Source organism: Acipenser ruthenus, chromosome 3 (assembly GCF_902713425.1).
Source record: "Acipenser ruthenus chromosome 3, fAciRut3.2 maternal haplotype, whole genome shotgun sequence".
Classification (NCBI taxonomy): Eukaryota; Metazoa; Chordata; class Actinopteri; order Acipenseriformes; family Acipenseridae; genus Acipenser; species Acipenser ruthenus.
In genome coordinates this window covers 59,847,567-59,874,300 of record NC_081191.1, presented here as the reverse complement: position 1 = coordinate 59,874,300, position 26,734 = coordinate 59,847,567, and the positions used below count along the sequence as shown (strand labels likewise).

General features: G+C 41.0%; 1 protein-coding gene across 2 annotated transcripts in view; it reads left to right on the top strand.

The window, feature by feature from the left end:
- LOC117435477 (V-set and transmembrane domain-containing protein 2A-like) overlaps positions 1-16,133 on the top strand; it is a 45,826-nt gene extending 29,693 nt beyond the window's left edge. Inside the window, exons 3-5 of one of the 2 annotated variants that reach the window (XM_034058663.2) lie at positions 6,199-6,249; positions 7,475-7,814; positions 15,584-16,133. In XM_034058663.2, coding sequence (XP_033914554.2) covers positions 6,199-6,249; positions 7,475-7,814; positions 15,584-15,669 — 477 coding nt within the window. In that variant the 3' untranslated portion in view covers positions 15,670-16,133. Of the gene's footprint in view, positions 1-6,198; positions 6,250-7,474; positions 7,815-15,463 lie in introns of both variants that reach the window. The other variant, XM_034058664.3, reaches the window with a different exon arrangement.
- Positions 16,134-26,734: the final 10,601 nt, after the last annotated feature.

The window sequence follows — 26,734 nt, the reverse complement described above, 5'->3', positions numbered from 1 at the left end:
GGCTATTTGTGCTCTGATTCACTGTAAGGACCTTGGGAGTTGTGTAATGTCAAAATACGTTTTTTTTATAGAACGAAATGCCCACTTCAGCCAAATACACTGTGACTCAGTTGCCCTTCCTAAACTAAAACTGTATGCATCATTCGCTAAACCTCCTTAATAACAAATTCAAAAGACTATACTCTCAACCCTCCACCTCAAAATAGTTAGAATATATTGTGACTTATATTCTCACTCAACAACATGCTTTGTGGAAGTTGAACTGTAGCTACATTGTGTTGGTATATAAGTGAAGTACATTACAACTGATACATTTAGTTTAACAGATGCTTTAGGTAAATACATATTTTAAAATAAATTATTGCAGGTGATAATGTTGCAGGTGATTGAATTGAATTACATTATATTTAGGCCTTAAAGTTTTTGGTTTTAACCGATAATAACCGAAAAAACACCTCCAAAGACCTATTTAGAAGATTCAGTTTATATATTTTTTAAACCAATAAACGTGGGTTTTGGCAACATATTTTAAATAATGTCAATCATTCTACAAAGACATTGCAACTGACCAATCATCAATTTTGTGCACTACGTAATATGCGTCATTTGCTTAGCAACACAAACAAACCAGAAACATGGCATTATGGTTTTATTCCGTAATGAACTGAAAAAGTTATTGTAAATATAAAACTGCTTCTACTAATGCATATTAAAGTTTTTCTTGTGTACAATGACTGTGTAATTAGGCTTCCAAGCTGGCTTGGGAAGCCTATTTTTATTGTTAGGATTTTTCTTATTATTAGACTTGCAGGCCAATAGGGATGGGAAGCCTATTGTTATTGCTGTGTATATTATTATTATTATTATTATTATTATTATTATTCCTTCTGCCAAAACTTTCCCGAAAACTCACCATATTTGGTAGGTTGGTGATGCTATTGGCATCAACAACCTACCAAATAGCGTTTTTCTGATTTAAAATCCTTGTAAAATTGCGTAGCTCATATATACTCTAATTTTTTTCTACATCGTTTAGAAAGAATAGTACATTTGTATGTTTTACAAATATTATTTATTATTATGTAAGCAATAAGACACGACAGGGTGTTGGTTGTGCTAGAATAACCACACGCCCAGGGTCAAATGTAAAACTAGCTTATAACTCTTTACAGTGCACATAGGGTTATGGTTACGATACGACACATTTAGGACCCCATATATGCTCTATTCAAAAATTACCTTGATCATGACCTTTGATCTCTCTTTAAGGTTAAATGTAAAATGAGCTTATAACTCCTAACAGTGTGTAGATCGGGTCATGGTTACTATGGTGTTTAAAGTTATAAAACATTGTGAGATAATGAACAAATGCAGTATTTTGAATTGAAACTTCTTCATAAAACTGATCTGTTGCTGACACTTGTGCTGCAGTGCTACAGCTTGCCAAAATTTGGTACTGAGCATGGAAGCCGTACAGCTTGCCAACATTAGTCAGTACATCACTCAGTACATCACTACAGCTTGATGTGCTTGACCTTTATTCACACCAGCGCCCTGCCACACACCAATATGTACTATTGTGCTTGCTGTTGGAGAGGCATTGCTTGTGTTAACAAACTGTTGTACAAGGCGCAAGTGATTGTGTAAGGAAGTTGTATTGAAATGTTTGGGTCCCTTCCTCAACTCACCCGGGCATTGCACAAAGTGCACACAGCTTTCGATTTATCTCTGTCACAATATTTATATGCCTCCCAAAACTTGGAGCTGTGCAAACTTTTTTTAGGGGGCTGAGTATGGGCAACTGCTGTTGGTGAGGTGGCACTGGTAGCTGCAGGAGCTGGTGCGGAAGTGGAGGTCTTGGTGCTGAGTCTGCAGGAGCCAAGGTCAGTTGTTTATATTTTGTCCTGTGGACAGGGCTGATAGAACCTTCAAAGCAGTCATGTGGTCGAGGGTATATGGAGGTAAACTGTGCTTACCCATTTTTAATTTGGACAATATAGCTAGGATTTGAACCAGGAACCTCCTGGGATCAAGCCCTTTTCTTTAACCACTGGACCGCCAATTGAAAATGCAGAAGCAAAGAACTTTGGACAGTTTTTTTTTTCTTCCAAAGGGACAACATGAAGGTAGCAGTAACACAACAACACAACTAATACAACATTTATGTGTTTAGTTCTTCATTGGTTTAATAAGGTAATATAATTAATTCACTTGTAAAACAAATGCTGTGATTTTTATTTAGTGTGTGTACCTTGTGTGACAAAATTTAGCATGTGGTGATTAAAGTTCTTTCTCATATAAAAGTCTGCAGGCTGAGTAGCGAGGAAAAAACAAAAAATGCAAGACAGAGAGCAAACTTAAAGATTGGGGTTTAAATAGGGGATTTAGTAGATGTTATTGGTAGGAAGGAAGTAGGGGGAGGAGTCCTGGCTCATGCTCCCCGAATAACACACAAGTTTACAATTATAGCTCAGTTATGATAATGACTTAGAGATAACAATTGCTACAAAAGCAAAAATGAAGTTCAGTGGGTTGTCAGAGTTTATTAATCCCAAGTTATCTCCTTGGCTCCACTTCCCACAAGCTAAGCTTTTCTTGATGTACTGTATCTATAAGACATGAAGTATCCTGTAGGAGGTTTTGATTAAATACTACAGGTAAATCGAACACAGCACACATGACTCGATACAGACTCTTCTGCTCCTATTGTTTTTCTGATTGTTCCAAGGAACTGCCCTTCTGGCCCATTTGTAATCACCACAGCATGCAGAACCACCACCTGAGATTGTTACTCTGGTAGAAACTGCATGTGCAAATTGACTGGAACAACAAACACAGGTCTGGTTAAACTTTCAGTCAGGAAAGGATGTTTATGGGCTTTAGTCCATCTGGCTTATTTTTAACCACTTCAATACCATGACGTACGCACGTACGTCAAATGAAAACCCACTTACAGTACCATGCCGTACGCGCGTACGTCAGATGAAAACCCACTTACAGTACCATGCCGTACGCGCGTACGTCAGATGAAAACCTACTTACAGTACCATGCCGTACCTGCGTACGTCAAATTTCCCATTCTATTCTGTGATCGGTTTCTCAGTCTAGCGTTTCAAGTTTCATTCTCAAAGGCAGTGCTAGTACTGTGGAATGTGCAATGAAAGTCGGGGGAGGGTCAGGTGACATTTGTATCCAATTGCGTCATTTAGCGATTCCAATCTACCTGTGGGCGTTTAGAAGACTGAGATATATTGCAGGAAGCCATTCAACTTTTAGAAGTATATACATAGTGTTTTAAATTATTATATTTTGTTTTATTATTAGTTTTACTTGTTTAGTTGTAGTTTATATAGTTTTTAGTGAAAGCTAAACATGGCAACGTACATGGAGAGCGACAACAGGAGTGAAGTTGGTTGGGAGGATTTCGATACCAGCAACAGTGATACTGACTTATCACTCAGCGATGATGATGAAGAGGATGTGGAGCCAAGAACAGTACAAACTGTACAAATAAAAGAGCATGCAGCTACTTTACAGGTAAGCCAGCTGCAAACAGGAAGCTGTTTGGTCTGAAATGGCAGTGCTGTGATGAAATACTATCAAAACACAGCACTGGGTACAAGGCAATAAAGCAGGCATCTGCAGCAGCCAGATCCATTACAATGCCTGCGCAAAGTAGCTGTGTACACGCATTTACGGAAGTAGAGACAGCAAAAAAGGTGCAGGGTCTGCTACGAAAATGAAAACAAAAAAATGGACACAAGAAAAATGTGCGGTGGTTGCGAAGGCACCCCGGGTTTAGTTGTATTTCAATAAGTGGTAATGGTACACGTTTTGATGTTGTTTGATTTGTATTTGATAATTACTGTTTACTGATTATTATTGTTATTAGCGTTATTAGCAGTGTTTTTGTTTTCATTGTTCAAAAAATAAATAAACATGTTTTTATCTCTATATTGGAACATGGGTATGTAGTACACAGGAGCATAAAGGGTTAATGAAAAACACAGTTTATTTGTGTTTTATTCATTATATGTTAACATTTTATAGCAATTACAGTTTTTTTTGTTTTTAGTCGTTGCCAATTATTTTGTTCTTATTTTCTCCCAATTTGGAATGGCCAATTATTTTAAGCTCAGCTCACCGCTACCACCCCTGCACTGACTCGGGAGGGCGAAGACGAACACACGCTGTGCTTCGGAGCGTGTGCTGTCAGCCGACCACTTTTTTTCACACTGCGGACTCACCATGCAGCCACCCAAGAGCTACACCGTTGGAGGACAACACAGCTCTCGGGCAGCTTACAGACAAGCCCGCAGGCGCCCGGCCAGACTACAGGGGTCGCTGGTGCGCGGTGAGCCGAGGACACCCTGGCCGACCACACACTGTACATTCAGTACTGCGAGCTAAAACAGTTGTTTCACTTTAATGGAAGACTTATTTTACAATACATAGCCTAAATCCAGTCCTGCAATATGTTTGTTTTATATTGATTACCATTGCTCTGCCATTATCTTCTTTCTTGTGTTGAAATAGTGTTTTATGTTCTTGTGAGGCAGAAGGCATAAACATCTAGAGATTATATGTGATTTACAGATTCAAAAGCAGAATATGCACCATTCAATAAATGGAAATTGAACACTGGAATATTAATTGGGAAAAATGTTTATTGGGATACTATAACCTTCAATAGAGAATATAAAGGTAACGGGCATGATAACTGAGAGCTGAAACTAGCTGGTTTACCTCTGGAGTGACATTGCATTATTTACTCCTTTTAAAACATGGCCTCTGGTAAGAATTAGATCATTTTTGCACTGAAACTAGTTAAACCCTTTTAAATACAATACAAGTGTGTCAGTTTTGACATGCTGGTGCTCTTTTGGACGACAGCAATGACAAGACAGATAGCCAGAATTTCTTGCTTGCACAAACTGTGAAAGTGCTTGGAAGATAACTTGTTTCTTAAAGTTTGACATGGGCTCTCCACCAGGAGTTTAAACAGAGTGCCCAATATGTATTACCTTAATCTTACTGCAACAGCAAGTTTACTTTAAATTATTAAAACTACAATATTTGTTTCAATAAAATGCAAGTCGAAACCAAACTATAATCACATCCAAACCAGTACTCATAAACACGAATACAGTCAGGATTCAGTGTAATAGCATACTAGAAAACTGTATGTTATCAGCTGCTGGGTAAAGCTTGTTTCTTAAAGGGCTTCAGATTGTTATTAAAATCGACCTCTTCTGCAAGGCTACTACTCCTGTCATCAGTTGTCAGGAATGTGTGGAGAGTGTCTATTGCTCAACCTACTCATGGATATGTCAAGAATATAAAGGTGGCAGTCACATAACAAGAAGCTTTCTTTATGGTAGTTGCATATTTGACAGGAACTAGCAGTTGCTGTAGATGCAGGGCAATTTGTTTTATTCTACTAATACATAAGCAAGCAAATAACAGCACCAACACCCTGTACAGGAACATACTTGGAAGTGTTTGCTACTGAATCCAGCAATATTTCATTTAATATAGAGGTAAAACAGTAGTCAAATGTATCTTTTTAGTTTTACGATTGAGCATTTTGATTAGAATTGAAAGGGGTTTTAATGGAAAAAAGTTTGCAGTTTGCGTGCCTTCGTAGTTTGCATTGTCTTGTTTCCTGTTACCAGCTGTTTTCCAAAAACGATACTTTGATACTTTACAGGCATGTTTTAACCCTGCACAGGTGAAATTACCTAGGAAATGAGTATAAGAGATGATTTGAAGTTGAGGGGGCTTTCTTTAACATAGTAGGGTACCAGATATAATAAACAATGCTGCTATAACATGATTTTTCAAAACTGCTTGTCAAATACATTGTGAATGGGAAGGCACAAGGGATAACATTTATTCAATTATTTAATTAATTATAACTGCCTTTTTTGAAAAATAAAATTGAATATAAGTGAAATATACTGTATATGATGTGACATAACATTAAAGGCTTGCTGCTATTTTAGAGGCAAGATGCCAGTCCCTCTTATTCCCTCATTGGTTTATCCACATCGTTTAGTACTGGGACTTACCTCCATGCTATTGTCATGAAGTTTCTCCCTCATCATAAGAGGACGGCTCCTTTCAGGCCAAAAAGCGTAACATTTGTATCATGTCTTTCTTGTATTTGGCTTAAAATATGCTTTTGTCTCTTTATAGGTGGAAATTGTACCAGAAAGAGATCCAGACGACGATGGAACTAAAATAAGTGTAAGCATAATAGTCTAATATTATGGGCTTAAGCTATGAAAATCTACATGAATGTATTTTGTCTATAAAAAAATATGTAAAAGGAAGGAAGGGCATATTTATATGACATCAGGATTTAGAGCTGGCCCTGTTTAGATCAATAAATAGACCCCAATGCTTCTTATTAGGGCTGCACATAAATATAGTTAATGCATTACGTGGTGATATGTATATTAATATCGTATCATTATGCTATTTATTAAATGTAATTTATCTGGTACTAGGTCAATGTGGGCACTCCTTGTCTTACTAAATATTATCCACAATATTTAACCATTAATTGTATTTTTTGTTGTTTAAACCCATAATACTAAACTTACATGCCTTTAGATTTTTGTATTTGTCACAGAATAGTTCTTAGATATACATATTATCAGATCAGAAAGATAGACAGATGTGCTCTCATTACATCATGTTTATTTTTAAGGCCTCACAATTAAATATTATGAGAAAAGCAATGCTCTCTTTTACTGAGAGCACCCCTGGTAATAGAGCAGAAAAAAACAGTTTTATTTAATTTGTCTGAAATTAACCTTTTGGTTAGGAAAACTGTAACTTTATTAAAGGCTTCACGCTATTCTAGATGTGAGCCCTTGCTCACTAATTATTTTAAATCTGGGAACCACTTTTATTCATTCTGACTGGACGTTTCTTACCTTCTTCTCCTCCCCTCAGGGGTTTGACCACTTGGCCTTGTTATTATTATTAATTATTTCTTAGCAGACACCCTTATCCAGGGCGACTTACAATTGTCACATTATTTTTACATACAATTACATTATTTATACAGTTGGGTTTTTACTGGAGCAATCTAGGTAAAGTACCTTGCTCAAGGGTACGGCAGCAGTGTCCCCCACCTGGGATTGAACCCACTACCCTCCGGTCAAGAGTCCTAACCACTACTCCACACTGCTGTTTGATATTTAACACCTATGAAAGTTGCTAAATACAAATACTGTTGTCTTGCTTATCAGTTTATACTTTCTCCCCCAAATGTAGTTATTGTTGTTGTGTGTTTATGCATTAATAGAATAGGAAGTTAATAGTGTGCTGTGTGCGTAATTAAAACATTTCTCAACAACAATAACAAAAAGAAAATGTATAACAGGTACTGCACGGTGCATAAAATTGATTAAATCAGTATATGTATCAATTTTTTAAAATGCTTCTTTTTGGATTCTTACAGACAGTAAAAGTACAAGGAAATGATATTTCCCATAAGCTACAAATTTCCAAAGTAGACAAAGACGATGAGGGACTGTATGAATGTAGGGTCACCGATGCCAACTATGGAGAGCTCCAGGAATACAAAGCTCAGGCTTATCTACAAGTAAACGTCAGCAGTAACTCAAGAAACATGCATGCACTGGAGTCATCACCTTTGCATCTTCAGGATGGAAAGTCACGCAGAAGCAGTAATGCAGCTGTGGCAAACAGTGGAGGCAACCCTGACAACCATCATCTTCACTCCACCTCCAGTTCTCTGACAACAACATCTAAAATTCTCAAACACAGTCCTGGTTCAGGTATGAACATTCACTTACAAAACAACTTTCTCATATGTTGTTTTTTTTTTTTGTTTGTTTGTTTTTTTAACCATGAATGGATTTTAATGTATTAAAATTAATCAATTAAGTAAATCTTACCTTGAATGCAGTGCTATTTGTTATGCTTTTGTCAAATTCAGAGAGACTATGAGTAGTAACTAAGTGATTATGAAATATCTCAAATTTTCATGAAGGAAATGTAAATACCATCATTATCAAAATATCGTGTGCACCCTTTGAAACATGTTAAAAGCATTGTGGCATGCTATTCATGGGAAGGCACACGGTATACTTGAATGCAGTTTAAATGTGTATCATAAGTCACAACATACTAACTTGTTTTTCTTGTATCTGTCAGCAAAAGCTGATGCTACACTCAAGCCTTTATTTATGTTTGAAAAAAAACACAACTCTTTATATCAAGTGTACATACTGTACCTAATTGTTTATCTCACCCATGCCATACATGTTTATCGTACTCCTCCCAACAGCAGTTACATTGTACAGAGCACAAGCATTCTAGAAATGTATAGCTGTGACAGGATGATGAGTGGTGACGTCAGGCCAGAAGCAGGAAAAAAACAAACTAAAAACTACTGCAGTTGCAAAACATAACACAAACAAATACAATAATAATAATAATACAACAATAAAACAAATGCAAAACAATAAACTGCACAGTTCAGCTCCCCTTTTTAGGGCTCCGGCCGCAAAAGTGCGGCTGGGGGAGCTGGTCTCCTGACCTCTTCCCCTTCTTCGTGGCCGGCAGCTCCCCTCCATGGGGCTCTAGCCACAACACTTCCTGCTGCCACACAGGACCGGCAGCGACCCCAGGCAAAGCAGAACCGGCAGCGACCCCAGGCGAAGCAGAGCCGGCAGCGACCCCAGGCGATGTGGAGCAGCAGGCAGCCCCAGGAGATGCAGAGCAGCAGGCAACCCCAGGCGATCCGGACGTGGCATCCATGAGCGGAGTGGACGTGGCATCCCTGAGCAAAGCGGGCATGGAATCCCTGAGCGGTGCAAGGCAGGCATCCCTGGGCGATGGCTAACTGGCATCCCCAGGCGATGGCTAACTGGCATCCCCGGGCGATGGTGCACTGGCATCCCCGGGCGATGGCGCGATGGCGGCAGCGGACCCTTGGGAGGCGACAGTGGCAGCGGACCCTCGGGAGGCGACTGCAGGAGGGGAGCCAGGACCAGCGGGGGTGCTAGGGTTGGCCCTCTTCTCAGCCGCTGCGACCTGGCAGTTTTCCCCCTTGCTCTGCCCAGCAGCCTATGCAAAGTGGCCTGCGGACCACCAGCCACCTGTCCCAGTCCATCCTGTCGTGAAGGCAGAGACAGCTCCTGCTCCCCTCCTCCTGATGGCGGCGAAGGCGGCAGGGGCTCCTCCCCTTCTCCCGTTGGTGGCGGTGCTGGGAGCGGCAGGTAGTCCTCCCATGGTGGTAGAGATGGGAGCGGCAATTCTTCCTCCACATGGTGATAGAGGCGGAACCAGCAGGTATTGTCCCTCTGCAGGCGGAGGTGTGAGCGGCATGCAGTCCTCCCACGGAGGTGGAGGCGGAACCAGCAGGCGCCCCTCTGGTAGGAGGGGGCAGTTAAGACGGGAATGCCCCCGCTCTCCACAGATGAGGCACCAGCAGGACTCCTCTACAGTGCAGAGGAAGGATTTCCTCTGGTGGCTGTGGACGCACCAACTTCCACCTCTTGGGCTGTGGACGCACTGACCCCCCCCTCTTGTGCTGTGGATGCACCGACCCCCCCCCCCCCCCCCCTTGGGCTGTGGACGCACCAATTCTTCCCTCTTGGGCTGTGGACATTCGGGTTCCTCCCACTCAGGCGCAGGACATTCGGGCTCCTTCCACTCAGGCGCAGGACGTTCTGGCTCCTCCCACTCATTTGCAGGACATCCAGGCTCCTCCCACTCAGCCGCAGGATGTTCGGCCTCCTCCCTCTTGGGCTGTGGCGGGGATGGGGTTTGCTGCTCCAGCAGCCAAAACCATCCAGATGCCCTGGACACCATCCCCATCAAGTAGGCTTCCCAGAAGCAGGGGTCTTCATTGGGGCAGTCCTCCTGGTCATGCCCAAACTCCCTGCACATGACACACAGGGGGGCCCCTCTAGCCCTCCACTGCTCCTGCTCGGTCTACCAGTATGGGGGTCCCAGTCGGGTGGGGTCCCGTGACCACCACCTCTTAGGCTGCTGCTTTTGCCTCTGCTGCTTTCTGCAGCTCTTCCTCTTTCCCATCCTCCTTCTTCCTCACAAGTAATAGAAAAAAAACTGGAAAAAACCCAAAACTGCAGTACCTCTTCTAGTCTGCGTCCTGGAGGCACTGTGATCCCACTTCGGACACCACATGTGACAGGATGATGAGTGGTGACTTCAGGCCAGAAGCAGGAAAGAAAACAAACTAAAAAATACTGCAGTTGCAAAAGAAACATGCCGTGCGCCGTTTATTTTTAACAAAAAATAAATAAAATATTTGAACAAAAACACTGCTCACAGAGCAAAACAAAAAGGTAAACAAAAACAAATCTCAAACACAAAACAATAAATATCATCCCGGTCAGGCTGGGCACATCGCCTTCACTGTTCCTAGATTACCTTCTATTTTAAATTTCTCTCTCGCTCCTCACTCGCTCGCTTGCTCTCGTTCCTCCTCTGAACACCCACCCGAGTGCCAAGAGCTACAGGCTTTTATATTAGTGACTGAGGGATTAACTACCTATCAATTATTTATTAATCCCTCGGTCACATTCTGCATGAGTTTTCCAATGTGGACAGGGCTTCCCATCCACGCTGCTAAACAAAACAATAACAAACGGCGCTTTGCCATCATATATACAATAAATAAATCATAACACAAACAAATATAATAATAATAATACAAAAAACAAATATAAAACAATAAACTGCACAGGGGCAGAGGGGTACCCTGTTCTATAAATAAATAAACAAATACATGTACAGGGCTCCTCGCCCTGTTACAATAGCACTATGTACTATTTACATTTTCAGCTTAGCATGCAGTGAATTATGTTACATATGACTGAACTATTTTTCTATAAAAAATGGATAGCCTTTTATACTTTGTTTAAAACTACAAAGTATACAACTTTGTTATCTACAATATAAGAACTAAAAAGGAAATACACATTGCATTACAATTGCACTGTATACATTAAGTTGAAATAACAGGATTAGCACAACAAATGCTTTTAGTTATTATCTCTTAGATAAACAGGTTATAGGCTGTCTAAAATTAAGTGTAATTTTTAAAGTTAGCACAAGGCCAGGATAGGGAACATGTACACATTTTTTTTAACAAATCTTCCAACTCTTCTAACTTTTTAAACGTTCGACCCGTGTTCTAATTTAGTATTTTTAGATTTGCTATGAAGGCCAGGAATAGCAACCTCAACACTAAAATCTGGAAGTTCAGGAGTACTAACGCTTTTTACTGGAAACTGGATATTTGTATGTTGTATTGTATTACAAAATAAGTTGCAGAGCTGAGCACTTATGGAAATGTTGCAAAAAGAAGGAGCATGCGAGAACTAACTTTTATAAAGACCCATTCAAATTTGCAAAGAAGTTATTCACCAGGGAGAAAAATGGCACACTAAAAGCAACTAAATCTGAGCTGGAGAGATATCTCGAGGAAACGCACACAGATTCAAAAAGACAGGAGCCTATGTCGATTCCTTCAGACATCCCACTTATCAATCCACCAGAATACCAAATGGAGGACTGCGCACCTAAGTGGAAAGAAATAGAGCAATCTGTGAAAAAGACAAGGGCGTCATCATCTCCTGGGGCTAAAGGAGTTCCGTACAGAGTGTACAAGAGTACCCCTGGTGTTCTATGAATCCTGTGGAAATTGGTGAAAGTAGCATGGGAAAAACAGGTTGTACCAAGAGCATAGCGCCGAGTAGTTGGGGTCTTTATGCCCAAAGAAAAAGATTATACAAGTATTGGTCAGTTTCGCCCTATTTCCCTGTTAAACGTGGAAGGCAAGATTTTCTTCAGCATTGTTGCTCAGAGATTGTCAGCTTACCTATTGAAGAACTGCTTCTTTGACACTTCAGTAGAGAAAGCTGGTATTCCAGGTTTCCCAGGATGCTTAGAGCACATCAGTGTGATCTGGCAGCAAATTCAAGCTAAAAAGGAGAGGCAAGAGCTCCATGTGACATTCCTGGATTTGGCTAATGCATATGGTTCAGTGCCACATGAACTTCTTTGGGCAGCATTTGATTTTTTCAGTGTACCGATGACAATAACAAAAAGCCTACTTTGGAGATTTGCAATTTAGTTTTTCAACTTCAGAATTTAGCCCTACATGATGATGTCTAGAAATTGGAATAATGGCAAGATGCACCATTTCTCTACTGGCTTTTACCATGGCAATGGAAGTAATTATTAGGGCATCAAAATGGGTAGAGGGAGGAGAACGTTTGGGTTGTGGAATGTGACTGTCACCAATTAGAACATACATGGATGACATGGCAATCATGACTACAACAGTAGCCTGCACTAATCGGCAAACTAATCAATAACATTGAATGGGCACAAATGCAATTCAAGACCAGTAAGTCAAGGAGCATCTCTATAATTAAATGTAAAGTAGTGGATAAGAGGTTCTACATTAACGGTGAGGCAATACCAACAGTGTCTGAGAAGCCTGTGAAAAGTCTTGGGAGATGGTATGTTGGGGACCTAAAGGACACAGTTGGTGTAGGAGAAGTGAGACATTAAGCAGTGCAAGGGTTGAGGAGCATAGACAGCTGCGCTTTACCAGGCAAACTAAAACTCTGGTGCTTTCAGTTTGGTCTACTGCCAAGACTTCAGTGGCCACTCACTGTGTATAAGGTTTCCTTGACAACAGTAGAGAAGCTGGAAGCATTAATCAGTTCATACATCAGGAACTGGTTAGGAGTTCCACGCTGCCTCAGCAGAGTGGGACTGTATGGTAAAGGGATACTGCAGCTGCCAGTCTCGCTTCTAACCGAGGAGTTTAAGTGCGCCAAGGTTCGATTGGAAATGACATTGGTAGAGATTGCCACCACTAACCTTCGACCTGATATTGTCTTGTGGTCTGGATCAGCATGCCTTGTTCACCTGGTAGAGTTAACATGGCCACGGGAGGATGCTGTGCATGAGGCATATGAAAGGAAGAAACTTTGGTACACTCAACTAGCTGCTAAAGTGGAACAGCGAGGATGGAGAATCCAGCTTTATTGAGTGGAGGTGAGTTGTCGAGGATTTGTGGCACACTCCACGACCTGGTTTCTCAGAGACATCGGATTCAGTGGTCAAGAGTTGTGACACATAGTGAAGAACTTATCTGGAGCAGCAGAGAGGAGCAGCAACTGGCTCTGGTTGAGACGAAAATATTCTGGTTGTGGATCTCAGTAGACACAGTAGACAGAAAGCTATGTCAGTGTAAAGGAAGGTAAGTAAGCTGGGCTTAGCTGAGTGGGGGACGGAGGGAGGTGATGCTGGGACGCCAGAATCACTGTCGAGCCCTCTTAAGGTGTCGTAGGCTAGTCGATGAAACACCAAGGATGGAAGGTGCCCACTTGAAGACCCCAGAGAAGTACCTTATTCAGCTCAGTCCAGACGGTTGTCTCTCTGATGCACTAGGGAGGTCGCACTGTGGTTGATCCCTAGAGCCAGCATTGCAGCCATTGTGTGTGCTGATGTGCCAGGGAGGCAAAATAGGCTGATCCCTGGAGCCAGCATTACACTTCAGCAATCAACACCAGGCAGAAGGATATCTGCATCATGAGATGGAAGGAAACCCAGATGGATCACATTAATTTACAGTAAAAGAAGCTATGTCTTATTTGGTGTTTATCTTGGCAAGAGCTGCGTCCAATATCAGCATGAAGTTTTAACACCTACTCTCATGTAATGGAAATCTTTTTATGCAGGCTTTCTGTGTTCAACTATACCAATATAAATCAAGCAAGTGTAGCTACTGTAGGCATGGCATTCTAATTTATATGAATGCCATGTGATAAATAAATCTTATTTATCAAGACTAAATTTAAATTACTTATTCAACAGTTCAGCCTTCAAATTGCAAACAACCATTTACCCTTTTTTTACCAATTCAAAATGTACTAAATTACAAAATCTATGATAACTTTTTACTTTTTCCTACACAGTTGTTTGTTTTAGTAATTTGAACTTTTAAAAATCAACGCAAGTATTGCGTTGCTATAATAAAAATGCAATTATAGTGTGTATACTGCAAATCCATACCGTATATGCTAATATAAAAAGATTAGTGGATTTAATGCACAAATCACACTTTTCAGGGTAAGATTATTTGTGAAAATGTTATTTAAATGTGTGTCAAGCTATATATATATATATATATATATATATATATATATATATATATATATCAGTGACGTGCGGTGGATGAAATGTCTGGGTAGGCATTACTGTCAGGCCACATTATTGGAAACACATTATATTATTTAAAATGCATAAAATATAAACCAGTATTGTTCTAAGGTACTTGTTATATTGTACAAAGGAACACGAAACAGTGCATTTGTATCTTAACCATGGAGGTTGTTTATTGTTGCTTCAGTGTACATGCTTAAGATGGTGTCTCTGTCGTACACACACTAACTCACTTACGGCATCACGTATCTTAGCAACAGCACAACATCAGGCAACATGTAACCTAGCAACCACAACAACACTTGGATTTCTGCCAAAAATAATATCTCACACAGATAGGATGAACAGAACCAAAAGCAGTCACGGCCACAGCTTTTTTCGTCCCTTAGAGTGCATAGAAGAGTAAACACACATGCGTAAACAGATTCTATCTTAATACATGGTAAAGAGAAGCAGCTTGAGAGGCAGCTTTTGTGGCTACCACATTCCTCCGACACAGAGCTTGAGCGTGTAAATGGAAAAGCATTATTGAACTTTCTTTCATAGACAGTTAGACAAAATAATAAACAAATATAAAGAAATATATGTTTATTTTTATTTAAAGGCAAGCAGTGCCTACCTTGCCTAGCCTAACTGCACATCCCTGATATATGTATATATATATATATATATATATATATATATATATATATATATATATATATATATATATATATATATATTAAAATAGTGAGTTTTCAGTTTACCACTTTTCTTCTTCTTCATTAAGTATTACTTCTTGATTAAGTATTTCTAGTTATTGATGAGGATCCTGTTTCTCCTTGAATATATTTTTCTGTTTTTGAACTCTCTGTATATATATATATATATATATATATATATATATATATATATATATATATATATATATATATATATATATATATATAAGGAATGTGTTGTAAAGCATGCAAGTGTTTTGTCAGTTGGTAACTTGTTTTATGTTAAAAACGTGACATCCTGGTACAGAGGATTTAATTGAATTTGATCTGTTTATTAACAAACTTCCATTGGACAAAAGCATGTGTTTATTATAGTGCATGCCAAGGGAATCATGTGCACCAAAGCTAAGATAGCAACATTATTTAAATATATGCATATATGTGTTTAAAGGCCTAATAAGAACCATTGGAAATTTGCAAGATGAGCGAATATCTTATAACTTCTTCCGCAGGTGCGAGGACAGCCACAAGCTACGGACTTGCTGTCCTGCTTCTTGTTTGTGGCTTTGTGAAGGGTGCTTTGCTATAGTTTAAGTGCTGACTTTTTCCAATATCACTTTCTCTTCTTAAAGCAAAGAGAGAATTGCCTGCTATTTCCATGGAGCGGACAGCACAGTTGACCGTAACTTCCAACCACTCTGCAACCAATGCATTCTAATTATCTACATAAGAAGCAACTTTTTCAAGTCAAAAGAAGGGGAGAAACTGTTGTACTGAGCATACATTTTAAGCTCCCACAATTAACGGGAACTGCTGTTGCCTACTTCAATATTCTTGACCTTTCACTAAGACAACTTTTTTTTTGGCAATATGTTTAGTCATATTGGCACTACGTGGAGGTTTAAAAAAAAAAAAAAAAAAAACTCTGGGTATTCTATATTTAAATGTGTTTGATTTGGTGATGTAGTTTTCCTCTCAAGACATCTTGAACTATGTATTGCTTTCATACGCTATACCTGCTCAAAAATTGTTTTATGCTCTTTGTCTCTGGTAAACAGAAAAAAAATGATAATATGTTTTGTGACTCAGAAGTTTATGCTTTACTGTGTTTATTCCTTATATAGCACATACTTATGTGTTTGGGTAACAATATTACATAATAAAAAATGCTTTTTTCAGTTATCATTGAACTTGCATTAAAGTGTATTTATAAGTGGTTTATTCAGTATTTAAATCATGCATATCAAATGTTTGCCAAATGTCATATCATGAGTGCTGACGAGAGGGGGGAAGGGGTGACAACTCTACCAGGGCTTTGAGCTCAGGGGGCCCCCAAAAAATTATTATTTATTTTTTAAATGTACATGATCATTTTTATATTTGACTCGTTAAGAAAATATTATAAAACACTTAGAATAAACAATGACAGATATATAACAACTTCAGTTAAATATGCATAAAATATTTTGTTATGTCTAAACTTATTACATTTATTATTACACAAATTGAGGGGGAAAAAATAACCATTGTGCTGCTGTGCCTTTGTAACTTCCAAATAAATATTATTAAAAATAATATAGCATTTACAGTGTTGCACTTATTAAGAGACAAATTAATTTACTTTAACATAAGCCTTTAATGTTTATATTTAGATTTGTTGTAAACAAAATATTACCCTTTTAAAATGACTTGTAAGAAAACAAGGCCTAATATGTTCTTAATATCTATTGAGACATGAGGGTAAACATGACCAGACACAACTAACAATTTCAAATCACAGTAAAGGTTTTATTATCAACATACAAGTAAATGAATTTATGAATTAACCCTGATACAGAGTAACAGATAAAGTAAAATGTAGCTATTAGCTCTGGACAGTTGGCACGTGTCAGCCTCTCTCCTGGTTTTCCAGCCGTGAGTGGGTTTAACATTGTAACAATACATAAACCCACAAACCCCACCCCAGCAAACAAAAGATAATTCCATACCTTGAGTGGGAAAGAACTGTTCCGACCTTTCACATTCACAAACCCATTTTTGTAGTAATATACAATATAAAATAAATAATAAATGTTAATGCTGATACTTTTAAAATGAAAAATTAAAACCGCAGCTAAACAACTCCTTTGATAAGTTTATCCCAGTTAGGACATCAAAATCAAACTTATCGGAGATGTTAACATACACAGAATGTTGAGTTGTAATGTAATTGGTTTTGGATTGCCTTTGTATGCATCGTTTACCACTTGTGCTTCGGTTGTTTGCATTTTTGCGTCATTTTTGGCTGTTTAATACAGTATTATTAACCTTTGCTTCATTTACATATGCATATGGTATGAGTTATGCGAAGAATTCCCAGTAGGACTTTCTTTGTTCCAAACTCTGTTCTGCTACACCCCATCATGTATAGCCAACCAATTCAACAACTTCCTCTGTGACCTTGAAGACCCATTGCTCCTTGCAATTAGCTCAGATCACCTGCAGTCATTATCTTCTTGTTGTTGGACTACACGTATACTCCTGTGCAATGCATATGGGGTATGTACAACACTAATGGCAATGCATCTCTGTCTTAGGTTGCCTAGGTGATGCCCTAAGTCTTACCAATCACTGAAATACATCCTACATTCCACCAGTGAGGGGCAAGTCATTCTGGGGTGCATACAAACAGGCATGCTTAACATCATTTGAATATGGTACATTATTGTCTGGAATTATTGCAACATTGGGACCTGTAAACCCCATTACCTGTGAGTGAAAAGTTATGTATGGTCAGCTGACTGTTCCTGCTCCCTGTTGCCAGCTGGATGTTCTTCTTTCCAGCATTGTTGTCTCTGCTGAAGGTCTTGGTTCCCAACGCTTGGATCACCATCAGAACCAGCAACAACTTCATTTCAGAACCACCTGAATGTCTGCTTAATTCTGTCTTGGGTTTTTTCAGAGCCTATGCCACCAACATTGTGATCATAGTATAAAATATGAGTTTGCAACCCTCATGGCAGAATCCAAAGTAGATCTGCAGTGCCTCAGGCCTGTGTCTGTGTCTGTACTCTGATTGCTATCTTTACGGATGTGGCTATCAGCCTTCCTTCTTTTTCTGTAATGGAAAAAAGTCAGGCAGCTGTTCAAAACAGCAAGTTATGAAATTTACAAAATATCTACTGTAAGTGAGTGCTGCTTCCTTTTTATAAATCATAGATAGTATGCATTTGTTGGCAAAACAATTTCTCTCATTGCTCACAATAACCACACTAAATTATCCACTCCACTGCACATGGAATTCTAAGGAGTCAAAGTCAGTCCTCCAGCAGGCTTGCTTATCAGGGTAGCTAGCCATAGTTACTGACTCCTTATCTCTCTTGTGGCAAGACACCCAAAGCACATACAAATGAAAAGTAGAATGTGGTGTTGCTCTAATAACCATTAAACACAAAAATGTCAGCCCATGTTGTTGCATTGTCTGAGTGAGATACATTAAGCATGGAGGAAAAGAAAAGCTCAGGTTTTTCAATGCACACACAGAAATAAAAGTAAAGTGTGTGTGTAGCCCAATTGAGAAAAAGGTTTAGAAATAAAAGCAGCAGCCTTAGAAAAAACATAAAAACATAAAACTTTACAGCTCTAGTTGACAGAGGAGCTGCAAGGTTGTGGTGTGTTGGATGGATACAGAAGCACTGGTAAGTGTGCGCTGCAGGCCTATGGCAGTACTGACATCTGGTCGGTTCCACTCATCTTTCCGAAGCACCGCACTCGGCCATAGACAGAGTGATAGCTTGAGTTGTGTGCTACGCACTATGTCCAGACACTATGCTCTGGCCCTCACGGCAATAACAACTCCCAATGGTATGGTAGTGTACGGTGGCATTTATACCCCCTCATAGCTCTCTTCAGCTCTCTTTACACTACCTGTTTGTTCTCCCGTTACATGCTTTAAATCAGGGGTTGGTAAAACTAACACAATTTCCCTACCTATATTAATTAGGTTATAATTAAAGCCCCATTAAATTCTTTTTTGTTTTATTTCGTTTTATCCACTAAAATTTTTGTTTTATTACAGATACACATAAATAAAATAACTCAAATACATGTATATAAATACAGTACACCCTTGCTATAACAAACCTGTTGGGGTCCCAGCCTTTTGTTCATTTTATCGAGGGGTTTGTTATAGCAAAAGGACAGTTAAAATGAACGATAACCTCTTGGAGTAAGTTAATGACATGAGATTGTGAATAAAAGTAGAATTACATGTATCTGTTCATCTCATGTATGCAGTATTCTGCCTTTGCTTTATCCTATTCGTTAAAGAATTAAAATGCAGTACAAAAAGCAAAAATCCTGAATTGTTAATTGTTTTATTCAAAATCAATCTGACATGAATCGTTTCAAAGTGCACCAAATCATAATCCATCATGCAAGAATCCCACTGAGAGCTTTTATTCCAAATCAACCCGACATGAAATGTTAATCAGATCCTCAATATTTTCTTTTAATTGTTTTTTTTATTTATTTAGTATTATTCAATTTTGCTTTGCCGCATGGTTACTGAACAAGCCAATATTCACGACAGAGATATATATGCTTGCCTTACTCCTTTTTTTCAAACGATCAATATAGTTTCCAGCTTTGTTGCAACATAAAATTAGTTTAGTTTTGGAGACATAGCTACACAGTGCACACTTTTTATTAAACAAAAGAGCTGACTTCACTGCAGAGGTGGCATCCCATGCATACACACCGGGATGTTGACAGTGTGTGTTTATATTATCTTTTTTATATTTTTGGGGTCCAAGGGCCAGGTTCGTTATAACGAGGCTTTACTCTAAAAACAAAGTATACATGTTTTAACTATATACATATTCACTACTTCTAGAGTTTATGAATTAGCCTTGATACAGAGTAACAGATAAAGTAAAATGTAGCTATTATCTCTGGACAGTTGGCGCGTGTCAGCCTCTCTCCTGTTGTTCTAACTGTGAGTGAGTTTAACATTGTAACAATACATAAACCCACAAACCCCACCCCGGCCCCCAATAGATACATTCTACAAGGGGGGGAGGGGGAGGGAAAAAAGAGAGAAAGAAAAGAGAGAGAGGGAAGGGAAAGATACAAAAAAGGAAGCAAGAGAGAGAAACCCAGACATACACACACACAAACTGTGATGCCCACACAAATAAGCATGGAAATAAGACTCCTATTGCATAGCACTTTCACCCATTCCTAGCAACCATTACATGTATTGAACTAATTCAGTTATCAGTAAGAATTAGTTAGTCATTTAAATGTTAGCTTGCGTGGTTCAGGGGGCGTGGAGCTGGGTGCTTCCAATCTTTCAATCTCCCAATTTTCTAATTTCCTGTTAATTAGCATCTATTTTCTATTTAAGCTCTGATCACCTGCACCTTTTCTGTCTAGTGTTTCGTTTTTGAATCCTGACCGGTAGTGTTACGCATTACTCGAAAAAAAAAAAAAAAAAAAAATATATATATATATATATATATATATATATATATATATATATATATTACGAAGACCATCGTTTCAACAAGATTTATACGCGCAGTCTTACCTGCTTCCAAATGGAAAAGCGTTCAGCCTACGCCTTTCCTTCCGACTCAGACGAGTTCCTGCCTCCGACCCCTCCACCGGTCCGTCTCTGTCAGGCATCCCATTCCTCGTCCCGGTCCATGACTGCACCAGCCCCGCCAGTCAACCTTGCTTCTACCCGGCTTTCAGCTAGGCAAGAGCGGGGCTCAAAGCGCGGTTCCGCTAGCCAGCCTCCACCGCGGCTCCACTATAAAGATTGGACGACACCCAAGCTGCTGAAAATACTCTTTGAAAAGTCCATTCCCATTCCCGTTGGTGGAGATCGCATGTCCCTATTTCTTACTTATTGTGAAGCTTTGTCAGCCGAGCCGATTTTTCCCCCCCGCTTGCAAGCTTCGGCCGTCAGGCCCTCCTCTCCTGCTACGTTCTCAGTTCCTGTTCCTGCTGCGCATGCGCAAGATCCTGCTCTCGCAGCCCAGCTCCCCCTGCCAGCGCAGTCAGCGCAGCCACAGCATCTGCCGCCGCAGTCACTCACCCCGCCCGTCCCCTCCTCCAGCAGCGCCCCTCAGGTCACGTTTAATCAACTGCAATCTCTGCTCCAGCCCATTATAGACTCTCAGCTAGCCCTCAGCGCCCGTCTTGACAAACTGGAGAACCCTTCTTCGGCTCCACCCGCCTTCAGTTCCAGCACTCCTGCTTATACTTTTGGTACGTCCTCTTCAGTACCCCCCGCTGCTCTTCCAGAGTTCAACCTCTCTTCAGCCACTGTAGCAAGTTCCTCTTCTCCCCGTGCTATCACCAGTCATTCTATTTCTCCAAAAATTAGGAAGCTAATAATTGAAGGCAAGGATGTTAATCTCGTTTCTATTCTCATTGCTTCTTCTGAGTTTTTAGATCACAGAGTGGTTGACTGCAGAGACGTTTCAGTCACTCTAAAGTCCCGCGACCCACGTCATTAAAAAAGCCTTTCCGTGGGAGAATTCGTCCTTGCTTTCTCCGTCTATCGTGTCATTCTCTGTTCTGTCTATCCACATAGATTACAGGAGCTAAATCAGTATCTTTTTCTGGTCGTCGAATTGTCTGTGCGCTATGGAGGCACCTTGTTCTATCAATACCACCGTGCCTTCTCAGCCAAAGCTGCCGCCACCCTCTCAGCCGACAACCGTATCGTGGATTGGTCCCGTTCCGACCCAGATCTTTTCACCCGCATCTTCAGCGGAATTCGTGCCAACGCCTGCAGTGCATGTGCCTCCACAGCGCACTCCTCTTACCTATGTCCTAAGGTAGCAGCTAGTGCTCCCCACTCCATTCCTCATCCCTTGCCTTCTCTTCTCAGTTCAAGACATCTTGCCCCTGCTTCCATCCATGCTTCAGCTCCACCCACCAGATCTCAAGCTCAAGATGTCTATGGCCGTCCCATTAAGTTTTCAGGTGGCAGGCAAATATGCAATAACTTTAATTCTTCTGTCTGTTTCAACCGCGCCTGCAAGAACCTCCATGTCTGCAGCTTCTGCAATGATGCCCACTCCCGGTCCATATGTCCTCTTAAAGCTAAGTGACAATCAAAGTTACTTCAGGTTTTTACTCCTATCATCGTTCCGGCTCTCGCTAATGCGCTTCTAAATCATCCAGACAAGGCGTTCGTCTCCTATCTAATTAGTGGACTTACAAATGGCTTCTTCACTGGCATTTCTCACGTTCCTTCCGAGTCTCACATTTGTCAGAACCTCCGTTCTGCCATCACTGAGCCAGAAGTCGTCAGTTCCCTTCTCCAGGCCGAAGTCGACAAAGGCTTCATGGTCGGCCCCTTTGCAGCACCCCCCTTCACTACCTTTCGCATTAATCCCATAGGCATCGCTACCCGCAAATATTCTGGCAAGAAACGCCTTATCATTGATCTATCCGCTCCTCGGGGCGGCTACACACGCAGCATTAACTCCCTCATTTCAAGCGAGGAGTTCGCTCTTCACTACATTAAGCTCTCAGATGCCATTTATTTCATCAAAATTGCAGGTCATGGAGCCTGGCTTGCCAAAGCCGATATCTCTGATGCATTCAAGGTCACGCCTATTCATCCTTCCCTCCGTCACCTTTTCGGAGTCTGTTGGGCAGACAAGTTCTATTTCTCCACCCAGCTCACCTTTGGTTGTCGCAGTAGCCCAAAAATATTCGATTCCTTGTCAGAAGCCCTCTCTTGGATTTTGCTCAACTCCTATCATGTCCCCTTCCTTCTCCATCTAATGGATGACTTTTTGCTTATTTCACCCCCTTTGAATCCTCCAGCCCAAGCAATTAATCAGCTTAAGACCCTCTTCTCCTTAGTTGGTGTCCCTCTCTCTCAAGAGAAAACCATCGGCCCTGTTAACTCCCTGGAATTCCTCGGCATTACACTCAATACCATGAAATTCGAAGCCACAGCCTGCCTCCTGCCAAACTCCAACGCTTACTCTCACTCATTAACAGTTTTCAGATCTCCTCTTTCATTAAGAAGAGGGACCTCCTGTCTCTCCTCGGTCATTTTAATTTCGCCATCCGCATCATTCCTCAGGGCAGAACTTTTATTTCACGTCTCCTAGCCCTCTCATCAACTGTTAGGAATATGAATTCTCACGTGAAAATCTCAGCCGACGCCAGAAAAGACATAAAGATGTGGATCAATCTCCTTACTAACTGGAATGGCCTCTCTCTATTTTATGACGACTTCATTTCAGCCCCTCATGACCTTGCCCTCTTCACCGACGCCTCCTCCATCGGATTCGGCGGGTTCCTCGCTCCCGAATGGTTCTCCAGCACTTGGCCCCCTGAAATTCAGTTCCTTCCCCCTCAAGAGAAATCTACGGCGCTCCTAGAAATTTATCCAATCGTAGTGGGCGCTGTCCTCTGGGGTCACCAATGGTCAAGAAAATCAATCCTTTTCTTCAGCGATAACAAACCCACAGTGCACATCATCAACAAAGGACGTTCTTCATCCCCCCTCATTATGCGCCTGCTCCGTCGTCTCATATGGTCTTCCGTATCTCTCAACTTCCTAATACAGGCCCGCCATCTGCCTGGTATCCACAATAATGCTGCTGATGCTCTCTCTCGCCTACAGGTATCCAAGTTCCGTCAGCTGGTTCCATCTGCCTCCCCAAGCCCTCTCCAGATCCCACAGTTTCATCAGCTGCTTCTAGACTGAACTCTACCCTTCGCAACCTCCTTCAATCTGCTCAAAACTACATGTCTACAGCCCTCGCCCCTTCTTCAAGAGCCTCTTATTCTACGGCCTGGTCAGCATTTTTAAGATTCTGTGCTCATAATCGTATCCACCCTATTCCCTTCAATCAAGACTGGATCCTAGCCTTCATCGTTCATGCTAAAGAATCTCTCCATCTTTCCCCAGCATCCATTAAATCTTATATTTCAGGAATCCAATATCACTACCGCATCATGTCCGTGCCTTCACCCATCATCCTCTCCATACCAGTCGTTCGTCTGACTCTCCGCGGAATCCTCAAAAGCTCCCCCCCTGCTGCATCTTCCCGCCTGCCTATATCAACAGACATCCTCCATTCTCTCATCTCTACTCTTCGGAAAGGTTGCTTCTCCCCCTACGAAGATCTCCTAATGGAGACCATCTGTCTCACAGCCTTCTTCGGATTCCTCAGAAGCTCAGAATTCACAGTTCCTTCAGCTTCAAGCTTCCCCGCAGCGGGTATTCGTCTATGTGACCTCTCTTGCATTTCCAACTGCTATTTTATAATTCGGCTGCGTACCTCAAAGACAGATCAACTCCGGCATGGTCAGTTCATCCAACTTTCAAGGATTGAATCTTCTATCTGCCCTTTCTCGGCTATGTCAAAATATCTCTCCATCAGGAAATCCCCCCCCCCCCCCTGGACCCTCTATTCATCGATTCCTCCCACGCTATTATTACACGTCACTGGTTCTCAGCCCACCTCTCCACCCTCCTCTCCAGAGCAGGCCTCCCTCCTCAGCTTTATTCTCCCCATTCATTTCGTATAGGCGCAGCTACCTCCGCTGCAAGGGCCAGCATCAACCACAGCCTGATCAAGACCATGGGCCGCTGGTCCTCTTCCGCAGTAGATTCTTACATTCATTCATCTCCCTCCGATATAGTTGTAGCCCATTCTAAAATCGCTAGCATGCCCGGAGTGGGGGCTACCTGTCCGCCGGAGCCACCAGAGGTTTTTCCCCATTAGGTTCATGGGGTTTTTTTCCTCTCCACTGAGCGGCAGGTATACACATAATCACAGCTACTAATAATCTAACCATCTCTCTGTCTCGTTCGTCCTTCCGTACTTTTGTTTATGTTATGCGTTGGCATGTGCTGTCTCTCGTTTTCTTCACGGTGTGGGAATTTTCATGAGGTGCCGGGGGTCCATCCTTTGGGGGGCAAGTGAGTCTCACTTCCCCGACCTCAGGGTTAGGCATCCGCCTCCCTTACCTTCAGGGGGGTTCTCACCATGTGAGTCAGAGCGGACCCCCGGCCAAAATCTGTTCTATCGCAGCTCCTGCGCTTATCTTACCTCTCGAGGCTCTGCTCTGTACTGCCTCTCTTTCAGGACGTGGCCTCTCGTGCTGAGTCCTATACTAACTTCAATGCGCGTGACGTCTCGGCCTATCAGGGGTTTTACGAGCGCCTCTTACAGAAGTCTCAGATGCTGGGTACCTCTCCAATCTCCTCTTGAGGGGCGGCTCTTCGAGTCATAACCCTCATTAGTGTTTTCGGTTGCTGGGTCCTCTGCCCCTGGGATGTGTCGGCATCGTCGCCCTCAGTCAGCGACCTCTTGTCTATCCTGCCCTCGATTGCTGGGTCCTTCGCCCCTGAGATGTGTCGGCATCGTCGCCCTCAGTCAGCGATCATCTTGTCTATCTCATTTCGGTTGCTGGGTCCTCTACCCCTGGGATGTGTCGGCATCGTCGCCCTCAGTCAGTGACCACCTTCTGTCCTAACAGCTCCTTGCTGCTTCTTCTGCCTTACTCTTCAACCCAGCTCACGCCCCGTGAAATGATTATTAAAAGTGCATTACAAATACTAAAATTGTCAAAAATACGAGATGTTACAGACTCCTATGCATTTTACTGCAGCATGGACAGTGCACTGGGGCAGCTGCTCAATCGGTGCCTTCCACTTTTGACAGGCGGTTTACAGTGAGAGATGGTGTTTTTAGAGGTACATATTGTACATCAAAGTCGGCGATTTGCTATTTTACAAAATAATGCAGCACAAGTTCACTTTTTTTTTTTAATTGTGATTGTTATTTTAATATAATACTTTTTACAGCTCAAAATTAGTTCAGCACACACAGTAAATCCGTAATGGACTTCTGGTTAAATAGTTTTGGTTTCAGATATCTATGTTAGGTTAAACTGATTAATAAAATGCATTTAGATTTTTGTTGTGTTTGAATCTAAAAATACGAGAGAGTGATGTTCCAAGGCCCCACATTTCTCTTGACAGGCCTGTATGTCATTAAATATCTATTTGCACATCTCTGAATCAGCCAGCAGCATACACTATTAAAAACCCCTGGGTTTTCTCTTTAAAAGTTGAATACTGTAATATTCATTAAGATGTCTTTATCTGACAGTTTATAATTTTATTAATGTTTTTTTTTAAAAGCACACCTAGTATTATGTTTTATGGAGCTGCCATCCTTAAAAAAACAAACACACAAACAAAAACCTTTTGCTAAAGATTCACACAGTTATGAAAAAGCTGTTATAATGGTAGCAGTGCCATACTTAAAACATAACCCTAGGGATCGTGTAATTTAGGTATTTTGCAAAAAAATCTAATTGTTTTCTAAGTAACCTGTGACAGAAAAACACAAGTAGGAGTTCACAAAGAAATTGCAATTGACAAAATCTCTCTTTTTTATTAATTTGCTTAATTATCAACATATTTTAGTTATATTTTGTGGTAGCTCATTCTGCAGTGTCTCAGTACATATATTATGTCTTTTAACCTCACCTTGCCAAACCTACATTCAAAATATATCAAACATTATTTTCAACAGAACACATAATGTATACACTTTTATATGCAGGGCCTCAGCCCTACCACATGAGTATATTGCCTTTATGTGGGACCTATACATATTGCACTGAAATAAGATGGATTTTAAAATCTTAGGAACTGCAACATTTACCCTTTATCGATACTATGATCATATGGTTACAGCTTATTTAGTGTTACACATAAAATGGGCTTAGCCAATGTTTGGTATCCC